At 36.0% G+C, this 18,084-nt stretch overlaps 1 protein-coding gene across 2 annotated transcripts; it reads right to left on the reverse strand.

Annotated features, from left to right (window-relative positions):
- Positions 1 to 1,007: 1,007 nt before the first annotated feature.
- avd (avidin) lies at positions 1,008 to 4,179 on the reverse strand. Of its 2 annotated transcripts, none has more exons than XM_007233814.4 (4): positions 4,065 to 4,179; positions 3,747 to 3,957; positions 1,573 to 1,693; positions 1,008 to 1,426 (listed from the first exon to the last, which is right to left on the reverse strand). In XM_007233814.4, exons 1-4 carry the CDS (start codon positions 4,143 to 4,145, stop codon positions 1,369 to 1,371), a joined length of 471 nt encoding a protein of 156 aa, XP_007233876.1. In that variant the 5' UTR covers positions 4,146 to 4,179; the 3' UTR covers positions 1,008 to 1,368. The 2 variants fall into 2 exon arrangements, with proteins under 2 accessions (XP_007233876.1, XP_007233875.1); XM_007233813.3 differs by having other exon boundaries at positions 3,747 to 3,960; positions 4,065 to 4,178.
- Positions 4,180 to 18,084: the final 13,905 nt, after the last annotated feature.

Here is an 18,084-nt window from a genome sequence, read left to right on the forward strand (position 1 = left end):
TCATTTAAACTGTGTGTGAGCAAAGCGCTTTTGATATCTCCAATATTTTAGCCAAGGCTAAGTTTTCAGTAAAGTTTCTCCAGCACTAAGGCTGGGTGTTTCAGCATTAGCATTAGCTGCTAACTGCAGCACTGTAGCACCGAGTGTTCTTGTACCCCAGGGTGCTATCAGCTAGTGGTTTGCCACACATAGCTTGCTTTAACACCGTAAACATGCAGATTACAGTCTAATATACTAATATACTCGCCTCTGAACGGCATAAGAGCTAGCGCTGCGGTTGGTGGCTAATGCTAATGCTGCTTAGTGCTGGAGAAACTTAATTGAAAACTCACTCTTATAACGTTGTACCTAATCAGAGTGGCTTTACTGCTTCTTAATTCCTGGCTGGTAGAATTCATACATAAGCTGCACAAGTTTATAAAGGTGCATTGTTGATTTTTGGGAAAATTTAAGGATTTTAGGTGTGGTGTATAGTCTGAACAATATTAGGGTCAAGCACTATTTTTTACTTTCAACGGAAAAACTCGATTTTAAACCAAGTGTAGCAGTGTAGATAGAGATTTTCAGTTGAAAGGAAACTATAGTCCTTTAGCCCAATATTTTTCAGACTATTAGGAGAACTTAAAATAATTTAATTTTAATCCCTAAAATCTTAAAAAATATCGTAGTCAAAGGCTATATTTTCCTTTTAACTTAAAATCTTGATTTCAAATGTAATGTAGCCCAAGACCAGGCTTAATCCCCATCTTGATCCCTTAGTTTCAGAAAACTGCTAGCCATATCACATTTGTCGGTCTGAACGCTAAACGAACTACAATGCTACAAAACTTTTATGCTACAAGAAAATTGTTTTCTGTTTGACCTAGACCTCTTACGTCTCTTCCCATCTCCTTCCAGCCCCATTAGAAGCTCCTAAACAGATACAAAATGCAGGAAACCCAAGCAAACATCAGAGGAAGATCTATATGCTCCTGAGGGAAAGTAAGAAAAAAATAAAAAAGCAGGAATCAAAGAAAGTTTGCCATTATTTATTGAACTGAGGAAGTCTAAACAAGTATTGGACAAACACAAAGTCCAAAAGGTCAGAATCCGAGAGAATGCCGTGACCCTTTCCTGAACTTTGCGAAAGGAATTGCTAGCACCTTCACGCCAGCCAATTTAGCAAAGCAAAATGCCACCAGGGCCTGTTTTAATAAAGCCTTTTCAGAGGAGCGGTGCTGATCTGGAATCTGTTTCCGTCAGTGAGACAATCAATGAAGACCAATCAGACAGTGGATCAGCACACCAACTCTCAGGAGATTCAAGAACACACACTCAGAACATCAAGTCCAATAGTACTCAATATGGACGTTGGCAAATTGCATGAAATCAATGTCCGTCCGCAACTTCAGCTTTTCCCACGAAAACGAACTGGTCCTCGCCCAACCTGAAATACATAAATGCATGAAAGCAAAAAAAAAAAAAGAGAAAGAAACAGAAGGAACGTGCGTGAGAGAGAGATAAGCGGACATGCCGAGCATCATGTTCTATTCAGAATTCTTCTTCTGTATGCATTCTTTGAGTCGAGCCTACCTGGTACTTCCCCAGTTGCCTGCAGTGCTCTCAGCAGCCGAGCGCAACATCCACAAGGTCTTCAGAACTTGACCACCGCCTGGCAACAAGAAACACTGGCCTACCCAAACACTGCAGGACCCTGAAGAGAATACGAGAACACACGCAGCCCGGAGTTACCTACACTGGATGTACCGAACCAAAAGCATGAATGCATTCATTGAACAGAGACTGGATACAATAACATACACCATAGGGCAGTTGGGAAGATTCCTTCTACAGTCTTGGAAAGTTTTTTTTTTTCCCCCTCTCTTTTACTCGATTTTGAATTTTAAAGCATCGCTGTGAAAATTTGATATCAATCACCAACAAGAGGGTTCCTTACAAGACTTTTTTAAAAGGTGTGGCAGATTATTAACTGGACAGACTGGATGTCTTATTCTTTCTCACTGAGTTTATAATTTTTGGGGCAAATAAAGCATAAAAAATAAGCATTGTACACCAAATGGCTAAGAATCATTCTCATCATACACAACTCCAACCTACTGCTGAACTGAAGTGAATCAAAACTTATGAGCTGTATATTTATACATACACATCAAAACCACATCATAGCACATTATTCATACTTTACGGTATTGCCTATGATGTATCCTCTCCAGTACACACCTCCCCAGAAATGTAAATACAGGTGTGTACCAATTGGATATTAGTTTCTTATACTAACTGATGTTTGATAAGGCAGTATAAAGCATATAGATAACAGTGTTAAAGTTTAGTATACTGCAGTATATAATATAGTCCAACTAGAACAGAAACTAAAGCTGTGTAGAGTTACACTACATGATTTTAGTCCAATTTTAACCCTGATTTCCATTTGTGGCAAGTCTTTGCTAGCTGGCTGCCTAACTAGACATTAAATCATGCTACAGGTGCATCTCAAAAAGTTTGAATATCTTTGAAAAGTTACTTTATGTCAGTAATTACACAAAGAGTGATCTATTTTAAGTGTTTATTTCTTTTATTGTTGATTATTATAGATCAAAGACCAATTGGAACTTTTGGCAGTGTGGGCAGTGTGCCAAATCCTGCTGGAAAATGAAATGGGTTTTACATATGGATTAATGGTTTAAAACAGGGTCTTTGGCAACAAAAGGTCTTAAAGCTGGATCGTCTCCAATTGAGACACCACCAAGAAAAGCAAGCATGAATAGTCCTCGAAACGAAGAAAATGCAGCAGTGAGTAGCTTGCATCAGACTTCACATGTACAGAAACAGAAAAAAGACAATCTGAAAGGAAAAAAAAAACAGGACAATATGCAAACCATGTGGGGGTGACCATCTTCAGTAAAAAACAGTGATGTCAGTAACTCTAATCTCCCACCTCCCACCACAGAAAGACTTTCTTTATTTTATATTTTTTATAAAAACAAATATTTATGTTCAGTGAAATCAAGAAAGACCATGTTTTATTTTTTTATAAAAACAATTATTTATGTTAAATTCATTCAATATTTTTTTTTTTTGTTCAAGAAGTAGTTCAATTTTAAATGTCTAGAGATACATTGTTGCTGTTAAAAATGCATTTTTCAATAAAGGGAGTATTGGCAAAACTGGTTATAATGTTTATGTAAAGGCGGCGGGAGGTGGTGCCTGCAGCTGCTGAAAGTAACTAATAAAATAACTTCTAAAGTAACTTAGTTACTTTTAAAATCAAGTAATCCATAAAGTAACTAAGTTACTTTTTAAAGGAGTAATCAGTAATCGGATTACTTTTTCCAAAGTAACTATACCATCACTGGTAAAAACACCACAAATCTAAAGCAACATCAGCTGGCAAGTCACACAGATCTCCATGAAAAGGTCAGCATTTTAATATCAATGTTATTTTTTATTTAAGTCTGTTTATAATCTGCTCAGAATTACCTACTAAAAGTTATGTAGTTTAGCCAAGGCTTAAGGGAAATATAGATCACAGTATTATTATTATTTTTCTCACACTTCAGCGCCACTCTTCAGAGCGTTACCTTCCCAAATAAACCAAGATTGTAGCTAGCACTTTTAGCCTAGACCAAAAGGGCTGAAAGAAAACATACACTTTAATGAACTGTTATTTTCGTGGTCTATCATTTGTGCTGAACAGGGGAGAAGATTAAGAAGCTAAAGCCTAAATCAGTGTCTCACACACCGCCTACCTTTCAGCCACTGCACTGAAAACGCAACGGTGGGTTGAGGGCCTTCGCTGATTACCCCGACCACCCTCGCCTCCCGGTTCTGGCCTGAAGCCCCACACTCCGTCTCCACCGCAGTGTGATAAACCCCCCGCAGCTCTGGGCCATTAGAGGTCAACTGCAGCGTGGAGCCCAGCTCGTTCTTCCATTGGCCGGTTACATTGCAGTGCGTGCCCTGCTGTGTTTAAAAAAAAACAAAGGACACAAGTGAGTTTTGTCTCTGATTAATTAGAGAAAAGCAAGTTCCACCAAAGGTCAGAGGTTAGCACACAGTTAGCATACTTTAGCGAGAGGGTCCTGCCCAGTAAACATCTGAGCCAGTCCTACAGATATAAACCACAAGCACAACACTAAAGACTCCATGTTCCTGTGTTTTTTTTGTTTTTGTACAAACACTCACCTGCTCAGGTGAGTTGTATTAAAGTTTAAGCCACACCCCCTTGCAGCTAATTAACCTCCCACAGGACACGCTCTCCCCTGGTGAAGCATGGCTTCGGATTAAGCCTCATATAATGTTGCCCTCATTATATTGTTGCCTCATTGTCTCAATACACGTTTGTGTATTGAGACAATGAGGCAACAATATAATGAGGGCAACATTATATTGAGGCCACACAAAATTATATTAAGGCTACAAATAATATATTGAAGCCACAAGAAAATAGATTGCTGCTTAAAAATAATATCTTTAGGAGACAAAATTGCAATGAGATGAAATGAAATGAGGCCACGCAAAAATGTATTGAATCCGAAACATAATACATGGAGGCAAGAAAATAATATAATGAGGCCATAAGAAAATATATTGAGGCTAAATATAATATATTAAAGCCACACAAAAATATGGCGAGGCTAAACAATAATATATTAAAACCACAAGAAAATATATTGAGGCTTAAAAAATATCTTATTTAAAATAATAAATAAGGACACAAACTTGCATTGAGGCAATGAAATAATGATATATTGAGGCCACACAAAAATATGTCAAGGATAATATGATAAAATGAAGTCACAAGAAAATATATTTAGGTGTAAAAATAATATCTTAAGGACACAAAAATGTATTAAGGCAAATACATGATATATTGAGTTCAAAAGAAAATCTATTGTGGCTAAAAAATAATACATTGAGGCCACAAAAAAATTATTGAGGCAATGAAAAATTATATTGAGGCCATACAAAAATATGTTGTGGCTAAAAATATTGAAGCCACAAGAAAATATATTTAAGCAATGAAATAATATATTAAGGCTGCAAGAAAATGTATTGCCGCAAAGAAATTAGATATCGAAGCCACAAAATCATATTGAGACCACATTAAAATATATTGTTGAATAAACTTCCTTTGCAACAGAGGTAACTCTTGGTCCTCCTTTCCTGGGGCGGTTCCGATGAGAGCCAGTTTCATCATAATTCCTTGTATGGTCTTTATGACTGCACTTGAGGATACTACAGCCAAGATGTGCAAAACTGTCTGTATCTAAGCAAGAGGTGCTACTTTGAGAAATCTAAAATATAAAACATATTTGGGTTTAACACTTTTTTAATTTACTAAATGAGATATTTGGGGTCTCTTTATATTCTTAATTATTGTACCACTCAGGAGAGAGAGCACCATATGAGTTGAGATGTGTATTGTGTGTAGGTGTTGAATCCCATTGTGGATGTTCTTCGAAAGCTTGCGGATATGGATGGATTGGAGCAATGCCACTGGAGATTGAGGGGGCGGTGTAGGCAATAGGTCAAGTGAAACATGACCACTGCCATATGGTTACCATGAAGAAGAAGAAACTCTGGCAAAAAAAATAAATAATAAACTTTCTTTTTTGCATCTTGGTTTATACCTCTGGTGGATGTATTTCTTAAAATCCATGCAAACATAAAAGACACAAGTTCTTGTGCAAAAATGCTTCCCCTGCTGCTCTCTAAAAAGTCTCTCATAGCTCCTTGGCACTGACATGGAACTGGTGTTGTGCCAAATTTAGCACCCCGCAAGGAAAAGTGCCCCCTCTCGGAGCGTATTTCTAAAAGTAAAGTTAAACCGTTTTTATCAAGAAGACAGTGTGTACGTGCTGCCAAGAGGGGGTGCTTTTCATGGAGGGGGTGCAGATTTCAGCACTACTATGTTGCCCCATTCAGCACCCCCGCCAGGAAAAGCACCCTCTCTCATAGCGTGTTTCTAAAAAAAGTTAAAGCACTTTTATCAAGAAGATGGTGCGTATATGTGCTACCAAAGGGGGTGCTTTTCATTGCGTGGGTGCAGATTTCAGCACTACTATGTTGCCGCATTCAGCACTCCCGCCAGGAAAGGGGCGGCTTTTCACGGTGGGGGGTGCAGATTTCAGCACAACTATGGTGCCGAATTCAGCAACCCCCCAGGAAAAGCGCCCCCTCTCGGAGCGTATTTCTAAAAGTAAAGTATAACCCTTTTTTAAAAAAGAAGACGGTGCGTATGTGCTGCCGAAAGGGAGTGCTTTTCATGTCGGGGGTACAGATTTCAGCACTACTACGGTGCCGAGTTCAACCCTACCCCCCAAACCCCCCCCCCCCCCCCCCCCCCGCCAGGAAAAGAACCCTCTCTCACAGTGTGTTTCTTAGTAAAGTTAAAGCGCTTTTATCAAGAAGATGGTGCGTACATGCTGCCGAGAGGGGGTGCTTTTCATGGCGGGGGTGCAGATTTCACCACTACTATGTTGCCAAATTCAGCACCCCCCCCCCCCAACGGCCAGGAAAAGCACCCTCTCTCGCAAAGTGTTTCTAAGTAAAGCTAAATCGCTTTAATCAACAACACGGTTCTGAAATAAGTTAAAGCCAAGAAGACGTTCGTGTGCTCTAGAAAGGGGGTACTTTTCCTGGCGGGGGTGCTGAATTCGGCTCAACACGTTTCCACCAATAAAAGTAGGTTCTAGAACCAGGAACGTTCATTCGCAGAGGGAACTGAAGAATACTAGATTCTTCAGCGCAAACCATGACAACATCTGCGGGCATGTCTTGAGCAAAATTGCTTTTGTTCACCGCCACTGTGCAACGGCCTTTGTTGATGACGTATGATGTGAAAAGATCATTGACTGCTAGACAATGCATGCTAAGACAGATTTTAACCCTCCTGTTATGTTAAAGTTTGCAGATCTCAGAAAAATAGTTTTTAAAAGTATTTATTCAGTATGAAACTTCTTCTGCTTGCCTTAATTAGTGTAATCAACATATAATATGAAAATGGTGCATCTCACATATTTGATATTTTGCACCTCCCCTGCAAAAACTAAAACAAAACTGCAATATTACGTTTCAATGTTATAAAAGACAATAGTTTTACATATGTTGGTCTTTTAAAAAAGTAATAAAGTAGTGAAACATTAAAACAATATTTGAAAAATGAGCGATTTACCTGTTACCTGTTAGAGGCATGAAACACCATTGCACTAAATATTGATAGAATAATATGCAATAAAGTAAGTAATGAATTTTTAATCTATTCAGACCTTGCATTCTCATATTAGGACATTATATTCATGTTTCTCTGCACAAAGATCATTTTTTTAAACACTGACCTTTGGCCTCATATTTGGACAATGTCCGTACCACCTAGTTGTCACATGACAACATTATACCTTTTTTGATTGAAGACACGATGGTGAGAATCCCAGTCAAAAGTTTCTACAGCCAATCCAGACAAAAACATGTGCTAGATAAATATTATCATCCAATTGTAAGTTTAAAACTAGTTTATTTATATAACATCACATCTATAACTTTATGTGGAATGCATTTTTGACTAGTTTTAGCAATAATAGGAACCTACGATAAAATAAATACATAAATAATAAGAGTGTACTGTCCCCATACAAGGACGTGTTTTTTTTTTTTTTTTTTTTTTTTTTTGGAAAAACGACTTCCTGTACAAAGTCGAAGTTTATATTTTATACCTATTAGGTCCTAATAAATTCCAAATGGCTAGAAGAAATGACAAATTCTTACCAAGAAAAGGCCAGGTCTCAGGAGCTTAAGAAGGGGCACATCATTGGACTGATATTGACAATTTAAAATTATGCATATCTACATAGTTTTCTATTGTGTGTATTAGTAAGGATGGTGGTCACATATAGCACATTCCATTCTCTGAGATTTTCTTGAATATCTTGAATACAGTACATTCAGTTGAAGTCTAAAGTGACAGCAAAACCCATGCATGTGCAAATATGCAGTTTCCACTCAAAACCTAAAAACCTCATTATGCTAATAAACCAATTACACAGCGCTCCACTCGTTTGTGCAGGACATTTCAGGTTTCTGTCACATGTGGGTTTAGCTGATATGAATAAATTGATTTGGCACACAATAGAGCCAGACTGTGTGACAACCAACCGCTGTGCTTCTTTATATATGTCATGCATACGCTGAACCACAGCCGGGTGTTTCCCAGTCATAAAAACTGAAAAAAAAAAAAAAAAAAACTTGATAAATGAATTATCAGGATTCCTATCAATCTAATTAAAGAGTGGGAGACTTTAAGGCATTTTTTTTGACAACTGAAGTAAATATGAACAAAAAAAAAAAGTTATTTAGCATTTAATGACAAGACATGACTCAAGAAAAATTGCCCGATGGACAATCTCAAGGAACATCTTCCCCTCAAGGCACACAACACTTTAATTAATATTAATACTGTACATTTCCTCAGTATTACTTTACCTTTTTAGTTATCTTGTTATGTTATAGTGTTAATATTGATTTTTATTATTATTTTTTTAAAGGAATGAGACCTTAAACATCTGTTTTCTCAGAGACAATAAAAACTATTCTACAGTGATAAAAACAATGGTGGACAGTAACGAAGTAAAGGTTGTTTTGGCTTTACTTTCCTGTAACTTTACTAAAGTAGTTCTACTTTAAATGACTTTCTTACTTTTTACGTTAATAAAACACATTATGTAAAATCTGCTGTTCCTTACGGTTTAAATGTATATTAAAATTTAACAGTCAGGGAACGCACAGTTTGGAGCTTGTTTTGATATGGTGAACATACTGTAGTTACCCAATGCAAGTGTACGGTTCAAAGTCAGGCAAAAATGTAACATTTTGGGAGAGTCTAAGCCTATATATATATACATATCATATGTCATATATAATATGTCATTTTCATCTATGTAAGTACAATAAGAAACATGACAAGGAAAATCAGTTCACATACAAAGTGGTGACAAAAATGTATTTATTACAGTTTTTCTACATTGTTTACAAACAAATGGAACTATGCACACAAATACAAAAACATGAAGCTCGCATGTCAACATTGTGACTCCAAACTGCTAAATTCTAAGCACAATTCCACATGTTCTCACTCAAATATCATTCTAAATCACAGCTTTACAAATCACTAAACACAAGTTGCATCATTTAGCACACCTTGCCCACCTAAGAATTACTGACCTTCAAGTACCGGTACATAAATAAGAAATACATATTTATTACCTCTTTTTGTTACCTCTTTGTATGTGAACTGATTTTCGTCGTGTTTCTTATTGTTCTTACAAAAGTGAACATTATAGTTTTCCAACAAACTACATACAGTAAAAACAGCTTACATTTGTGTTGCATATACATGTAGTACTGTAATGCTATATGGTGGGGTCCTACACCGCACCAAATAAATATAAAGAACAGAAAACCAACATACTATTTCCATGGACTTGTATGTATTTGAATTTGTACAGCGGCCTCATAAAGTCAAAAACAGAACCAAATACTTCTGATAATAATAGTGCTTTGAATTTATCTTGTCAGTGTTTATTTGATGCTGTGCAGGAGATGAGCATATAAATAGCTGTGTGTGTTGTTTTGGTGGAAAAAAAAATCAGTTTAGCTAGAGATTTGTGGAGAAATGCATTTAAACATTTGGGAAAAACTGTAATAAAATAATGTTTCTCAATGTAAAATTCTGAAGATTTGGTTATTCCACAATCTACAGTATATTATATTGTCAACAGATTCAGAGAAACTGGAGAATTCCCTGTGCATAATGGACAAGGCAGAGGATAAAAACTGAATGTTGGTGATCTTCAGGCCCTCAGGCGGCACTGCATTAAAAATCACTGTGCAGTGGTTCAGAAAATCACTGGTTGGCTTGCTTTACAGTTTTTCCCAAATGTTTAAATGCATTTCTAGAAACTTTGCTCAGTTTCTCCAAACTCTAAACACAAACTGCAAATGATTAACTGCTTTGTTGAAACTCAACAAATCTCTTCCTTCCATCAAAACAACACACACAGCTATTTATATACTTATCTCTTGCAGAGCATCAAATAAACACTATAACAAGATCAATTCAAAGCACTTTTATCAGAAGTATTTGGTTCTGTTTTTGACTTCATGAGGCTACTGTACAAATTCAAATTCATACAAGGCTATGGAAACTTGTTGGCTTTCTGTTCTTTATATTTATTTGGTGAGGTGTATAGCATTTACAGTGCTCCATGTATATGCAACACAAATGTAAGTCGTTTTTACTGTATGTAGTAAAGTTGCATAACTGTCATTTTCATCTATGTAAGTACAATAAGAAACATGACGAGAAAAATCAGTTCACATACAAAGAGCTAACAAAAATGTATTTTTTATTTATGTATTTGAAGGTCAGTGATTCTCAGGTGACTAAGGTTTTCTAAATGATGCAATTTGTGTTTAGCCATTTGTAAAGCTGTGTTTTAGAATGATATTTGATTGAGAACATGTGGAATTGTGCTTAGAGTTTAGCAGTTTGGAGTCATAATGTTGACACACGAGCTTCATGTTTTTGGATTTGTGTGCATAGTTCCATATTTTGTGTTTATACAATGTGGAAAAACTGTTATGCAAGTCAAAGGCAAGTCATGCAAAGAGGAAGCCATATGCCAAAATCATCGTAAAAGTCATATTAGTGATCTATTCAATATTAGTGTTGCCTGGTTTCTAACACCACCACTGTAAATAAACATGAATCTGAGCATCTAAGATAAACTACAGTTTCACACTAAAATCGCACTGAATGTGTTTAAAAGAAACTGCTGGAAATCTCACCTTACCTGTTACTTACCACCCTCTCTCTCTCTCTCTCTCTCTCTCTCTGCATGTGTTTATTTGTGTGTGTGTGTGTGTGTGTGTGTGTGTGTGTGTGTGTGTGTGTGTGTGTGTGTGTGTGTGTGCGTGCCCACACCTACCAGCACGAGTGTGATCACACGGATCTGAGGCTCAGTAAGCTCAGGGCTGCTGCAGCCAACATTAAATCATTCAGTGACAGGATTACAGCTCCAAGCCTTCAGCTTGTCCTAAGAGACCCTACTGGAAACACACACACACACACACAAACACACACACACACACATATATATACACACACACATTTATACAAAGAGAAAGTGGGATTGTGTTGATTTCTTCTGACCTGTGGTTTCCCCTGTTTCTTCTCCAGCTCTGTTTCTGCCAGCATATTGCAACAGAATTTATTTATTTGAGTCCATTGGTTTGAATGAGTGCGCCCTCTAGTGGGTAAAATAGCTTAGATCAAATATCTAATCAAATGTCTAATGCCAAGCTCACGCCACTGATTATTATTATTTTTTTTATCTTAGCTGATGTTGAAAACATGAGAGACCCCACACTTAAAGACATTTTACACTGATTAATCTGTCTTTATTTTTTTTTAATTATCAATTGTTTTGGAATAGTGAGAGTAGGGACCCTATTTCTATCTGTCTGTCTGTCTGTCTGTCTGTCTGTCTATCTATCTATCGTATATATCCATCAACCTATACCTACCTACCCATCTACCATCTTTCTACCTAGCTATCCATATATCTACCATTTATCTTTTTTCCAAACCACCTACCCATTTATCTACCTACACATCTACCCACATATCTACTTATCCATCTACCCATAATGTCTTAAAAACAGGAAATTGGGTTTAAAACTATATATATATATATATATATATATATATATATATATATATATACAAATAATCAATTCCAATTTTCCATTTTTTTATGATTATTATTATTATTATTATTATTATTATTATTATTATTATTATTATTATTATTATTATTATTATTATTTATGCACCTCACAATCATAGAGGGTTGTGGCTAAAATAGAAAATATAAATGGATCAAATAAATGCAAGTTTAACAGGGAAAATGGGTATCATTACACTTCTACACTGTGCTATTATTTACAACTGACTGATGTACCATCAGATACAGTTTATCTCACTATGTAAAATACAGCAAATTAATTAAACCTCAGGTGTTGTTTTTTAACTTTAATTTAACTTCAAATTTGTAAAACTGATTACATATAAAAATAATTAAAAGTAACTCAGTTTTGTAAGTTAAACAAATATTCCAAATTAAGTAGGTTTTAATAAGTCACACTATATTACTTTTTTAAGTTAAAGAAACCCTCTTAGTTAATAAAAACAACTTTTTATTCTAGAAGTGAAGAAAACAGATTAGTATTTTAAACATAGAATTAAAATACTCATATAAAATTAGATGCAGAAAAAAATGCTTTAGCGTGAACACTATGTCACCAAGTTTAACAACAAAAATAAGTTTCTTTACACTTTGTGCAATTATTTATTATTGACTGATGCACAATCAGATACAGTTTATCCCATTATGTAGAACCCAGTAAGTTAATTTAACCCTAGATGTTGTTAATTTAACTTTAAATTTGTAAATCATAAAAAATAATTAAAAGTAACTCAAATGTGTAAGTTAAACAAATATTCCAAATTAAGTAGGTTTTAATAAGTCACACTAAATTACTAAGAAAACGTCTTAGTTAATAAAAAATTCTATATTCTAGAAGTGAAGAAACCAGATTAGTATTTTAAACATGCATTTAAAATACTCATACAAAATTAGATGGAGAAAGAAAATGCTACATCACCTAGCCAACACAGAATTAGTATCTTGCTCTTAGCTTTTAGTATTTTGCTATTGTCTGGGGGCAATGGCTACACACAGATGATGAGGCATGTATATATATATATATATATATATATATATATATATATATATATATATATATATATATATATATATATATAGTATGGAATTACTTGGATTTCTGCATAATTGGTCATTAAATGTGTTCAGATCTTCATCTAAGTCACAACAATAGACAAACACAGTCTGTAGAAGGCACTCAATAACTGCACCTTTTACTACTGAAAAGGCAGAAGTGCAACAACAGATGGGCACAGATTAAGGCATATTATCACATTTTCATAACTTCAAGAGGGCACATGATCAGAATTTCTTGCATTAATTAATTCCTAAACTCAAGTGCATTAAGCAAAATAAATAAGACAAACAAGACATGCTCATTTTTTACTGGGAAGAAAATGGTATAATATTACATATCTGTGAATGGCAAAAGTATGTGAACCTTTAGCCTTAGCAGATAATTTAAAGGTATTTAATAAAACAGGAATTTAAACTGGATTGAAGTCTGATCTTGACAATACTGGTAACTGGAAGTGTATCATAAGAAATTAGTTATTCATGGTCAACAGGTTGGAAAAGACTATACAATCATCTCCAAAAAAGAGTTAAAACTGATTTAACAGCCACTGTTATCTATTTTTTATGGTTTACTCTTATTCAAAACCAGATTCACACTTAATATGGATACTAGAAAAAAATATTGCTGAACTAATGCTCTTTGCTAGTATTTGCTTGCTATAATTCTGAACAGATTTGATCTCTGTTGGAAACAGAAAATCTGAAGTAAGAACTAAAAAACACATTTTCCCCAGAGGGTTCATGCTGTTTTTGACCAAACAACTTAAACAGAAATCACATGGTACTGACTAGCTCTAAAGTTGTAAATACAAGCTTCTAAAGTGGACTTGCGTAAGCTAAAGCTAGAATGGTACCATTCTACTATTCTAAAGACACAGAAAAATATATTTGGTTAACTAAGTAAATCAGGTGATAAAATAAAAAAAAAACCTCTAAACAGATAGTATTAACATCAACTTAAATTGGCCAGTTATGTTGCAACGAATAGAAAAAAACATCATACAATAGTGTTAAAATTACCATTGACTTTCCAATAACTTGGAAACAAACATTCTAATGTCTGCAAAAGCTAGGAAGCCTTCACAAGCAAGAGTTAGCAAATGATACCAGTCACACATACACAGCTCAGATTAAAAAAACTTTAAATCATTATACATTAAATAAAATGCATATCTTGGCTGCTTTAATTCAAGATTAATTCAACAGATTAAGATGTAAAATGTCTATATATAATGGCAGTTTACTCACTGATTCCTGTCAGTCAGTGTGCTGCTAATTAGCTTTCTCAGGTGCTGTTAATTAGCACTGAGAGATAATCCTTAGGCCAGGTTGTTGCTCTGACCAAATCACTAATCCAATAATTGAGCTACACAAAAACAACCCAGCACTGTAAAAACAAAAATCCAGTGTAATGACTCAGCATTTGAATAGAAAACAACCCCATTTCACCCCTTAGTCCTAACCTTCCATTTGTGTGTTCACGAATCCAATTCTAGTTGGGTTAAAGGAGTAGAGTGAAGTGTTTGGGCTCCAACCAGAGGAACCATTTAAATGGGGGGGGGGTTATGAAAAATGACCAGCAAGATGACGGCACAAGCAACCAAAGAAACACACTAAAGTAGTATTTCTTTGCTGTTAATTACAATAACGATTTATATATTATCGTGATTTAATATAGTTTAAATTCAATCATCATAATTAGCATTAGAAATAGCTGGTAGTAAATCTCAGCTATTAGATGACAAGCCATGTCCTTTTCCTATTCAACCTTAAAGGATAAATCTGGTGTAAAATGGATTTTGGCTGTAGTGAAACACCCACCTCTGTTCACCCCAGCATTCTGAAATACAACAGTTTTAGCTGATGCTCCCAACAGAATTCCAAGGGCCCTGAAATTAAACAGAACTCTGAGGCTCTGACTTTTAAACCAAAGCACTGAGAACAACAGCCTACATCTTGAAAGTCGCAATAAGTCAAATGACAAGCACAAACAAATAGTTAGGATAGTGGTACAGATTACAAAATGAATAGAGTGGAAATTAATACAGATGTTGCTGAAAATATTTTTATAATATTCATGCATTCCCACAGAATTGTAAATTTTGTAAAAAATAGTGATTTCTTTGCATGGGTAATGCTATAACCTCACGATGACGTCACAATCGCCATTATGACAATGGAGTGACATCACAAAATAGTGACATCACAATATAGTGACATCACAATGGAGTGACATCACAATGGGGTGACATCACAATGGGGTGACGTCAAAATAGCCATTATGACATTAAAATAGCATTATGACATCATAATTGGGAGTCATCATTATGGTCGTTATGACATACCAATGACAACCCACTGTGATATCTTAATGGCTATTTAAGCAATAGAACATGAGAAGGGGTGTGTTATCGTGAATATTTTTTTTTGTTTGTTTTTTTTACAAAATGAATAAAGAAAATAAATCAAAGAACCTTAAGAAATTCAGAATAAATATGCTTTAATATGGACTGTGCCTTCCGACGAAAAAGTAGTTCCACATCAACTGTAACAGAATTGTAACTACAAAACGAGGTATAGTTTATACAGACTAACACAACGAATGTTAGCTTGAAATCAAAATTGGGAATAAGTGAAGATGGTAAACGTTAGGACCGTGAAATAATGCTAAAACTCTCCTCTGGCTATGAAGAAATCACAATGGAGTGACTTTACAATATCCGTTTTCACATCACAATGGGGTGACATTACAACAGAGGGACATTAAACTCAGAAAAGTCAAGTTCAGGTGAAAGCTGTGCATTTGCGAGCATTTCTGCCTGTTTTCTGGGTGGTGTTGGTTAGCTAGCCGGCTGGCCTGTGGTTAGGTTAGTGTAGCTCGCTTTAGCTCAGCATTAACTTAAGTTAGCTTAGCCTGGTCTGGCTGGTTGCTGTTCTGGCTGTCAGACTGCTGCAGAGGTGATTTTCTTTCCCTTTTTTCCACAAAAGACGAGCCAGAGCTGCGGGCGAACGTGCCGTGGTTGGGCACTAGCCTGTGCTAAGCTAATGCTGCTGCTGGTGCCGCTGGAGGTGATGATTTAAAACGGTCCTATGTGTATATGCCATTACTCGGCAACACGTCCGCGAAGTGATACAGGTTAATGTGAGAAGGCAGTGATGTTATCACAAATATCAGCATGGCTAGAACACATCACATCACAACACATCACATCACAATGACCATTATGACATCACAATTGAGTGACATCACAGTGGCCATGACGATATCACAATGACCATTGTGATATCACAATTGAGTGACATTTCTCAATGGCCATGAAGATATCACAATGGAGTGACTTTACAATATCCGTTATCACATCACAATGGGGTGACATTACAATAGAGTGACATCAAACTAGAGCGATATCACAATAGAGTGACATAAAAAAAAAGTGATATTACAATGGGGTGAGCACATTGGTAGCTGTAGCGTGATCAATCAAACTATTTCTACAGCTTTCTAGGCCAATTATAGTTCATCAAAGAGAAAGGTGTAAATAATTCTGGAGTCTTTATTAGGCCTAAAGGTAAATCATCACATAAAGGTTTAGAGTCTTCAAATGGAAGCATATCTTTTTTATTGCACATTAAAGATGTTTGAAGAGTCTACCTGACCACAAACGCTGTGGACCAGGTGAGTTGTAATGCATCGGGGAGGTTGACTAAGCAGCTCTGATTGCATTACTCTGTCAGCATCAATCCACAGGCCTCATCCTATGAGACTGCTCAGGCCCTGCAGGATGAATGTAATAAGGACTACTGGATCAGCAGCAGTAGCTCACCTGTGTCTGCACTTTGATGCACTTCAAAGGCACATTCAGGCTCATTTCTAACAGAGGAACCACATTTTCAGCTGCAATTGAATCTGAGCTCCTAAAGCAATTAAGCTGCTGGAGGAAGGAGATCTACAAGAAAAACAGAAAAGCGTAAAAAGAAAAATATTGCTTATAATTTGTTTTCAGATATGAAGAAGCATTTGAAAGTATTTAAGAAGGACATTTTAGCTTCATGTTCAGTGTTCAGAAGCAAATCTGATTTGTTTATGAAATCAGATCAGATTGTTATATGCAAGTGATCTGCATAGATTGATGGGGTAACAACACAGCAAGACATTTTTGGGTAACACTTTATAATACTGTTCCAAAACTGCATTAACACCTAAATCCTTTGCATTAACTACCAGGGAGAAGTGAGTAATTACTCAGCAGATAGTACTGAACTAATGATTATAGTAGTTCACTTTCACTGTAGATGGGTAGGTAGATGTGTAGGTAGATAAATGGGTAGGTAGGTAAATGGGTAGATGGGTAGGTAGATAGATGGTAGATTGGTAGGTAGATAAATGTGTAGATGAGTAGGTAGATAAATGGGTATATTGTAGGTAGATAGAAGAGTAAGTAGATTAATGGGCACATGGATAGGTAGATAAATGGGTAGATAAGTAGGTAGATAAATGGGTATATTGTGGGTAGATAGAAGGGTAAGTAGATAAATGGGTACATGGATAGGTAGATAAATGGGTAGATAAGTAGGTAGATAGACGGGCAGATGGGTGGGTAGATAGATGGGTAGGTAGATAAATGGGTTGATGGGTAGGATAGATCGTCAGTGGGTAGGTATGTAGATAGGTAGATAGATGGGTAGATGGATAGGAAGATAAATGGGTATATGGGTAGGTAGATAAATGGGTATATGAGTAGGTAAATAAAAAGGTAGATGGGTAGGTAGATAAATGGGTAGATAAGAAGGTAAGTAAATGGGTAGATGGTAGGTAGATAAATAGGTAGATGGGTAGGTAGATACATGGGTAGACAAGTAGGTAAATAAATGGGTAGATGGGTAGGTAGATAAATAGGTAGATGGGTAGGTAGATACATTGGTAGATAAGTAGGTAAATAAATGGGTATATGGGTAGGTAGATAAATAGGTAGATGGGTAGGTAAATGGGTAGATGGGTAGGTAGATAAATGGGTAGATGGGTAGGTAGATAAATGGGTAGATAAGTAGGTAAATAAATGGGTAGATGGGTAGGTAGATAAATGGGTATATGGATAGGTAGATAAATGCGTAGATGGGTAGGTAGATAAATGGGTAGATGGGTAGGTAGATAAATGGGTAGATGGATAGGTAGATAAATGGGTAGATGGGTAGGTAGATAAATGGGTAGATGGGTAGGTAGATAAAT

Source organism: Astyanax mexicanus, chromosome 20 (assembly GCF_023375975.1).
Source record: "Astyanax mexicanus isolate ESR-SI-001 chromosome 20, AstMex3_surface, whole genome shotgun sequence".
NCBI classification, from domain to species: domain Eukaryota; kingdom Metazoa; phylum Chordata; class Actinopteri; order Characiformes; family Acestrorhamphidae; genus Astyanax; species Astyanax mexicanus.

Bases quoted from the DNA above. Each gene is read 5' to 3' on its own strand.
- avd (XM_007233813.3), bottom strand. From the start codon at position 4,145: ATGGAGTCTTTAGTGTTGTGCTTGTGGTTTATATCTGTAGGACTGGCT. The intron at 3,961-4,064 runs GTATGCTAACTG...TTTTAAACACAG, and splicing joins GGCAGGACCCTCTCGCTAAA to CAGGGCACGCACTGCAATGT. The intron at 1,427-1,572 runs GTAGGCTCGACT...TATGTATTTCAG, and splicing joins GGCAACTGGGGAAGTACCAG to GTTGGGCGAGGACCAGTTCG.